This window comes from Poecilia reticulata, linkage group LG1, assembly GCF_000633615.1.
Source record: "Poecilia reticulata strain Guanapo linkage group LG1, Guppy_female_1.0+MT, whole genome shotgun sequence".
Classification (NCBI taxonomy): Eukaryota; Metazoa; Chordata; class Actinopteri; order Cyprinodontiformes; family Poeciliidae; genus Poecilia; species Poecilia reticulata.
This window is the reverse complement of record NC_024331.1, coordinates 14563606-14572875: the sequence shown is the minus strand read 5'-3', so window position 1 is coordinate 14572875 and position 9270 is coordinate 14563606. Positions and strand designations below refer to the sequence as shown.

The 9270-nt window shown below is 38.9% G+C and overlaps 1 protein-coding gene across 1 annotated transcript in view; it reads left to right on the top strand.

The window, feature by feature from the left end:
• Positions 1-6874: 6874 nt before the first annotated feature.
• Positions 6875-9270, top strand: part of LOC103464269 (cysteine-rich protein 1) — a 7143-nt gene continuing 4747 nt past the window's right edge. Inside the window, exons 1-2 of the mRNA XM_008408256.2 lie at positions 6875-6997; positions 8016-8083. Coding sequence (XP_008406478.1) covers positions 8020-8083 — 64 coding nt within the window. The 5' untranslated portion in view covers positions 6875-6997; positions 8016-8019. The remainder of the gene's footprint in view (positions 6998-8015; positions 8084-9270) is intronic.

The following is a 9270-nucleotide window of genomic DNA, read 5'->3' as shown; positions in this document are numbered from 1 at the left end:
TTTCCGATTCTCTAAGAGCTGTACAGCTTTCTCTTTTGGATCTCCATATTTCCACCAAACTTTTTCCTGACACCCAACTTTACATTAATATTTGCTCTGTAAAATGTCAGCTCAATAGCATTAACATTTCTCTACAAAAAAAAAATCATTATTTATTTTTTTGTTAGTGTTTTCATTAACTGTAAACTATAATAATCAGAACTACACAGTTGAAGTACATCACTCAGTGTGTAATGCATAATCTACATAACGTGTTTCGTTTTTTTCAGTTTACTGAAATTAATCAAATTTTCAAAGATATATTTTCTTTCTAAAATGCACCTGTAGTGCCGGTGCTCTTTGCATGTTTGTGTATCTATAGAACTGATTGCATGTGAAGAGTGTTCTTGTTTTCATACACACTCAACCCTGAACCTATCAACACCACTCATAACACTCACGTACAGCCAACAGACACACACACTTTCTCTCTCCTCATTACACTCCCTTTCTCTACTTTGATGATATGCAAATATCCCTCCCACCTTCCTTCCTCCCACCCCACCCTTCCTCTCTCTCACAAGCCTCTACACACGCACACACTTGCATATACACATTTCACATGCAGGCTAATGCGCTGTGGCAGCGTCCACAGACAGGCGGGGAGGATCAATTTTTCACCCAGTGTGCTACCGATATTTATAAGATAAGGCCACAGAAGATAGAGAGGGGGAGACGGGACGGAAAGATGGAGGGAGAAAAGAATGGAACAGCGCAGAAGGGGGATGAGAAAAAATATTAATAAGTGAGTGGAATGAAGGAGAGGGCCCGAGGAGGAGAGAGGCAAGTGTGTCCAAAAAGAAGGGTGAGTGGGATGAAGAGGAAGAAGAGCAGAGAAGAGGAGCAGGGGGAGTAGTTACTAGGGAGGGTGAGGCACGGGAGAGAAAGTAGCGAGGGTGGGGATATCTCGTGGGTGTGTAGGAGGGTGGAGGCAGGATGAGTAAGTGGGTTAGGGGTTAGTTGGAAGGGGGATGGGTGTTTTGAGGGCTCTGGGGGATGGTATTGGGAATGGATAAGATGGTAAGGGAAAAACGAGGGATGGTGTGGAAGAGAGGAGGGTGGGGGTTATTTAGCTGACATGCTCTCTTATTGGCCTGTTCAAATGCTGGGGGAGGGGCAGCCACAAACCATACTCTCACCAGCTGTAGGGAAGAGCGGGGAAACAAAGAGAGGGAGAGAGGAAGGAGGGGTGACGGGTTATGTGCTTCAATGTTGATATTCTGCTCTAATTAGATTTCTGTCTGAGTGGCGGAATGAATGGCAGGGATCTTACTGGGGACAAAAAAATAAAAAAGATACATTACAATAGGAGGTAGGTTTTATTACAGTCGCACAAGTTTGCGTTTTGTTTGCGAGAAGCTATTGATCTTTAATTGGGATTATTTGTTTACCAGCATGTCTTGTATATATGCCTAGAGAGTAATTTGCTAATGTCTTTCAAAACCGATTCTTCCTCCAGTTAAAAGTTCTCGGTGAAGTTCAGAAACCCACACTTTAAATTCAATGTTGCTTCAATGTAATGTAAGATGTTATCAAAGGTGACAATAGCAATGTCTTTTAAAACGATCCATGTCAAAGGATTGTGGAGAGGCTTTGTTAAAAATTTATTATCTTCACGTAATATCTTACCTGCAGTAGCTGACTCTCTCGACTTCCTCGAAATTGGCTGGACTGGTTTGAGGAGGCTGCAGGTCAGTATGTACCCTGTCTGGGCTTTTCCTTCTGCCATTTACCCGTGTTCTTAACCATAAGTGTTACACTGAATTCACCCAGATTATAGTAAAATAGCTCCTCAAATTTCATGTATTATTTGAAATAATTTTATACTGTCTTCTGTAAATAATATTTTTTCCCACTATTTCCATTAACTGTCTGCCACTTTAGAAACATGACTCCTGATAAAACTATATTAATTCTGAGCATCCGGCAGCAAAGTCATCGCAACACAGAGTAGACAATTAAATTGATTTAAATGTTCCCCTGGCAGATGCCACTAGATGCATCGTCAGTACAAAATGTATGGGGGGGGTTTTTAGATAAAAAAAAAAAAACCCAACAACGTTGGGTATGGAACGACCAACACTACCAGGATATGAAGAATGGGCCAAAGCATCACCAATCTGAGAGGGGCCATTATCAAAAACAATTTTTATCATGTTAAAAAAATCTCCAACTTCCAAACATTTTAAGCAGTTTCCGTGAATGCTATTTTATTAATTTAACCCTTTCATGTATAGTGGTTACTACAGTGGCCAGCTGTCTAAAAGCCACTTTCTTGAGCTTCTTGTGGATTTTTATGTTATAAATGCACACAGACCACTGAAGTGGACACTAATGCATCATAAAATACACTGTCAACTACTGGCCATCAGCTGCAAATGCAATAAACTACTTTTGTTAAATCCAATATGGCCAACAGACAAAAAAGCATGCCGACTGACCCGGTCCCTCCTACTGCAGATGGTAGAAAAAAATATTGTGACATCAGATAACCCCTAAAGAACAATACTACTGATGTAATTTTCAAATAACAACTTTGTATTTGGAGAAAATTACAATTGATCACCTAAAAAAAATAAAAGAATAAAAAAAAACATTTTTTTTCTACCTTTTTTTTATGCCTTGAGGAAATAAAAAAAAAAGGTTGAAAAAATCCTGACACAAAGGATCATAATTCATGCATGAAAGGGTTAAGGTGGGATGCAGTGGTAGTGATCTTGCTGTGGGAAACACATTGAAAATAAAGCATTTTCCAGGCAGAGAAACTGTTTTACATACAAGTAAAGTAGTGTAAAAGAAAATGCTGTAGCAGTTTGAATGAAAATTATTCCTGATCTTTAAACTGCCTTATTTTTTTTCTAGATAGTTGTGCTACTCTGAACAGAAACATTTGACATTTTTTGTCCCCACTGTGTCCATTTAAATATGTTGCATTTACTTTACCTCAGAATTCAGAACTCAAATCTAAGAATATTGTCACACAATAGTAAAGAGTGTTTGATCAAAGTTGTGATTTTTCTTGTCTATTGGTGCCACTAACTTGGATTAGCAGCATAAGCCTATAATAATGCATTTCTTTCCTTTTTATGTGTTTAAACACTGAAGGAACATCAGGAAAACGGAGATTGTAGAGACCAGGCAAATTGTCAAAGTGCAAATTGATTGTTTGTACCTACAACCTTTACATTTTCCTTGTTATGTAAGACACTGAAATGTTGCTGAGCAAAGTCAGACTTTCCTAGTTAGGATTCTGACAGCGCGCAGACGGAGTTCTCGTTGACCTTCCCACCAAAAACTCAGGAAATCCAATATTTAAATACAAAGAGAATACAGTAACGATGAGTGAATAACCACCTACTGCAAACCTCACAACGATTAAAAGTTCAGAAAATAGCATTAGCATATAAACCATGATATATTTGAGATTACAGTTGTTTTTAAGACTATGCAAGTCCACTTTGGTCTTGTCCTCTGTCGGACTAGACATCAGCTTCAGCCTCTCGGTCCAGCTAATCAGGAATCATGCAAAATAAAGACACCTAAGGAGTTCCCTCGTGAGGGTAAGATATTAACTTCTTACCTACTTTTTAAAAGAACCCCACCTGAAAAATCTTGAACCACCCAATTGACCTATTTGTAGGGAGATCTAGATCAATTGTTGTCTTTAAGCCTTCAAACAATCGACTACATTTGAACACGAAATCGAGAGAAAAGCTTTTACAAAATGTAAACTGAAATATAATTCCAGCACACAGAGGAAGGCAGACTGAGTGCCATGTGTTTGTGGAGCCCAGTTGAACTCTGCCTGCTAAACCAATCGCTGGCTGTGACAGACTGTCAGGCAGGGGAATACAGAGGGTGTGTGTGTGTGTGTGTGTGTGTGTGTGTGTGTGTGTGTGTGTGTGTGTGTGCGTGTGTGTGTTCAGGGTTGAATAACAAAAAAAGCATGAGAAAATGAGGCAGAGAGTCAGGCTGACCAATCCAAGGAAACACAATTACACTTGAGACAAAAAGACACATGCAAAAGTCTGTGATGGGAAGAATCACATGACTGATAGTGAGGAGAGTGCATAAACATGAGAAATAAAACAGAGAGAGAGAGAGAGAGCAAAGAGAGGAGGAGGCCAAGCTTTCTGTGGCTTAGCCAGACTGGAGCGGTGGGACTTGGCTGCTTGTGGACCCTTGGCTTCTGTATTAAAGCAAGGAAAGGAGGGAGAGGGGCTGGGGGTGGGGGGGAGAAAATCACAGTTAAAAAATGAAAAGGGCAACAAGCTATGCCAAGAATGCACAAGCAAGAAGTAACACATTGGGTTCTTTCCTTCTGCCTGCCTCTCTGTTTCCCCAAGCAGATCTAAACAATAGGTGGGAGCAACCTTGAGAACCAAGCATTATAAAGTCAGAACCCTGCTGAGTGAGTCGGGTTGATTCTTGTATAATGAGCATAACATCCCCTAATAAATGATATAAGGCTCCTTTGTTCCATCTCATTAGAAGCTTGAAAGTAGATAAAAGGCTTTTTTCTTTTTTTTCATCTGAAATCAAAAGGAAATATGACACATTTAAGCATCATTTCAGGCACACATATGGCATTATTATTATTATTATTATTATTATTATTATTATTATTATTATTATTATTATTCATAATATTTTGGGTTGCTTCCATATTTTTCCAATTAACAACAATTAGATCTGGAGTTGTAAGTCTTGCTACATTCAGCTTAAAGTAAACATTTTAGCCTACTGACTCTTTTTTAATAATTGTCAGAGTTAGGAGCTAAATTCATGAATAGGGCAGAATTGATAATGCATATTGATATTAAGATTATTTGATATCGATTCAAGAAGAGAAATATACATGTTTAGACATTGCATGTTTTTAATACCTACAGCTCTAGAACTCCGTCATTGTCCTTAACGGTGCTTAGCGAAAGCTTCAAATGTCTGTAAAATACAAGAAAGCAGATGATGGAACATTTCCGAGATTTTTCATCCTGAACCAAACCAACTTGTTGTTGCTGGCATGACAAGAATGTGGAAAAATTTCTCAGCTTGTCATCTTCTCTGCTTAAGCTGTGGTCACGCTGTTTCTTATCTGGCCTCATATGCTGGGGTACCTAAAACCACAGCTGCCAGCTGCAACCAGAATGGCGAGTCGAAGAAGCACAACTTCTAATTTGCAAAGTTAGGTGTATAAATACATGCGAAAAATATTTTAGGTTGTAGATCAAGCAAAACATCAGACTTTCACAATACAGAAGGAGGTACGGTTTCTAAAGAACATTTGGGTCAACGGAGTCCATGCAAAACTACCAGTAACGTTGCTGCTTGTCTTTATGGCAGATTGAAGTGGTTTATAATGATTAATAAACAACGCAGAAGTTGTTTATGTTCTTGCAAAAATAAAACAATTGAAGCAATTGATTAAAAATGTTATTTTGTGACAACAGTGGCATTTCTATGAGTTTATAATAGAGAAAGCCTGACAAAAAGAAAATGCAATTCTGTTCATTCATCCACCAAATTCGGCCTGTAGCTGTTTGCATTATAACTTTAATAGTTTTGTTTGTAACAATTGTGATAGAAAATGTCCTTGCTATGATACACAGACTCAGTCATATTTGCACACAGTCTTCCACCCCTAAAAACAGACTAAACTGAGATTAAACACTTTGTAGATTTCATCCAAAACCAACTTAAATATGACATCATTCCTAATCCTTCACTTAAACTTTACATCTGACCAAATCAGGACACAAAAAGCAGAAAAACAGAGGCATATTTGTCAGACACCAACAAACAAAAACATTCATCCACAGGCTTTTGTCCAGACCTTCCAAAACAACATAATGTCCCATAATGCAATCGGACTGACTCAGCCACTCATGACTGCTAATCGTCTAATAATGGCTGCCATGCTGTAATCATATCACTCCACAGAAGCATGAGGGGACTTAGGGGCTTTCCTAGATTAATACAGGAAAAACAAGGAATTATTTCCCTGACTTTTATTCATTGATACCTTCAGTAGAGGATTATGGCCTTTGGACCATCTGACTGCAGGAAGACTAGCACAGCAGGGGAAGATTTGTCGGGGCGGGGGAATGAAAAAAATACCCATCCCAAATATGGGTCACCACATCACAACATTCAAGAATTCAAGAAAGATTCATTTGACCGTGGCAAGTTATCATCAAAAAGGCAAACAGAGACGAGCTATGCCTTGTGGTAAGGAGGCAACATAATGTAGTAATAAAATTTCTCTTTTAAAAAAAAAAAAAAAATCCCATCTCAAAGAGGGCAGTAAATGCAACACAGAAAAATTTTAATAAAAAAAAAAAATACAGAAAAAAAACGAACATGATATAAAAGTTTTGAAAAGTAAATCTTCACATGGTTTCCTGTTATCTTCATCCGCTTGATTTTCTCCACCGCACGTCTTCGTACTGTGAGCGCAACAGCGAGCGTGTTGCTGAGACAAAACCCTAAAGCAGTGTCATATTCTGGGCCCCGAGGTGTAAGGAGGATGCCAAGAGTTGAAACAGGATGACTCGTGACTGTGTGAGTGCAAGGTGGAAAAAAGACACCTTTCGAGGCCTTTTTTCTGCTATGTGTGTGTGTGGTGAACATTCATGTGCATGCACATGTGATACATTCAAAGTGTGTGTGGGAAGAAGGAATCCTTCCAGCCGTTTTCTTTCTTGAACCTCTTCCTGTGCTCCAACCCCTCAACTCCTCCCAGCCCACATGCAGTTCTCAGAGCCACACCAGAGGACACAGAGGAGGGGAGAGCAGCTTCTCTCTCTCTCTCTCTCTCTCTCTCTCTCTGTCTGTCCTCCTCCTTTTCCACCAGTCGCCTGTAAATCCCTCCAGTTCCTGCCGACACCTTTTTCCCATGTCTCTCCATCCAGTTGGTGTTGGTGTTTCTCATATGACTTGGCAGAAGTGAACCATGCGTGTAAGTGAGCGCCAGTGCGGGAGTGTCTGTTAAGAGTTTTGGCAGTTTTCTCAACACGGCCTCGGCTAAAGATCCACTGGGAAATGTGGTTTTAACGCCCCCTCTCTTCTCTCCTCCTGTTTCCGTTCCCTCTCTCTCTCTCTCGCTCCCTCTCTTTTTTTCACAATTGCATTGAGTCCCCTTTTCAGTGCTTTGCTTCCTCTTTTGTTTTTTGGGAGGGTTTTTTTCTTGATTTTCTCATTATTCCCTTAATTGTGTTTCAATTTTATTTGAAAGCAACCAGTGGAAATCTTCTCTCTCTCGAACGGGACCGGTCGCTTATTATTTTGTGTGCATATTCAGTGGCTGTTCTTTATTTAAATCCCAACATCATAATTTGCATCAAAAATCATTGTGAGTTGTGCATGCATATCAGCCGCCTGCGATTCAGGATGTAGCTCTCCAAGTGCTGCCTGTCCACACACAATGAATGCTGATGGAGAGACATGATAGGTTATCCTTCAGGGAAGCCTGGTCAGATGAAATAACTGCTTGGTATTCTATTCCTCTGCAAAGCATGGCACACAAGAGAAGGATGTTGGCAAATATGCAAATGAAGACATCCTGTATATATCAAATGGATATATAAAGTTCAGTGAGAGCCACATGGATTTTTGGAAGAAAACCTGGGGGGGGGGGACAAAATCTAGAACATGTTTTTTGATGTGTACAAAATAATAGGAGTGTGTTTTAAAAGGTGGATAAAGTAAAAAAAAAAAAATCTTATTGCAGGTTTTATTTCTGGAAAAACTGAAAGTTTTATTTGAAATTATATAAGTCATGAAAAAGAAATTATGCTGGTTTGCTCTCGAGCTACAGAGAGCGAGCGGAGAAAATATTTGACTGTTCAGAGAAACTGCATGTCTGTGTTTTCCTTTGCAAACGTAGTAAAAACTGAACATACTTGAAAAATGTAGCTTTCTTGCGAATCGCTGCACTGTTAATTATTGTGTAACCCTGACTCAACATTCCATTTAAGTGAAATGACTGACTCCCCAGAGCGGCAAGGCCTTGGGGCGCCACAAGCACTGAAGAAAAAAGGAAAAGGTAAGTTCTTTGGTTGTACCCCAAATGAGTTTTCTAAGGTTTATTTGCATGTCTGATAACTGGGGAACGGGATTCACTTTAAATTGTGTGCAGTGTAGCACAAAGCTACGAGACTATATTTTCCACAGTTTCTCCACATTTGTTATGTTCATCTCTGAAACATAATTGTTAATGTCATTCTGAATGTTTTCTTTCGAATAAAGGTCTGGAGATGATAGGCTGCTTGGTGTATGACACAATTCTTGTTGGCCTGGAACTGAGATGTTGCTGATTTATTTGGAGTAACTGTCATGTTCAAACATTTTAATAATATAAACACTAGAATCCTGTAAATGACAACAGCCAAACAGTATTGTTTATGTTATTATTATTATTGTTGTTGTTATTTGAATATGGTTTGCAATCTCATTTTCTCCCCTGTTGCAAAAGTTTACAGCTGTCATGCTGCGTGTCAACATTCCTGTCTAAAGAGTCGCAACCAGAAGATCTCTAATTTGAGATTCCACTTTTGGCCTCTGTTCTGCTCTGTAATTGTTAGGGCTATCAGCTGAAATTCATGGTTAGACCAGAAATGATATGTATTCAGTATAGGATGCTGCAAAATAAATGGAAGGTTTAAAAAAAAAATAAAGGGTTAGAAAATGCACGTTTTAATACCCTGGTGCGTATAATGTTATGTGAACGTCGCCCACAAAAATAGCCCAAATAAAGGTTAAGATTACTCAAAGAAAACCTTTAATGACTGTAAAATACTGCATGCCAAATGCTGCAAAATTCCAAACCACAACACCCCAGCACCACTGACATGACAAAACTTCAGAAAATTCTCAGCCTGTCAACTTCCTGGTATATAGTTTATAAACAATTTAAAGAAAAAAAAAACAGTTCAAATGTACATCAAGCTATTCAAGTTTTAAACTTGTTACCGGCAAGCTTACAAATATTTCAGACCTTCATCTTTGGAGACGAGCTCCTAGTGGATGAGTTTGGAAGTCCTTCTTCTCATCATCATAAACTTTAGCTACGTGTAAAGTTTTTTTTTTTTTTTCCAATTTGATTCAAGTCAGTTTATATAACTTCCAGGCAGTAGAAGCTTGCGAGTAAAATTAAAGCGTTAATCTTAAATCACACATTTTTAATAACAAGACTCTCGTTTCTTGTCTACCGTCTTGAGATGCCAAACACGT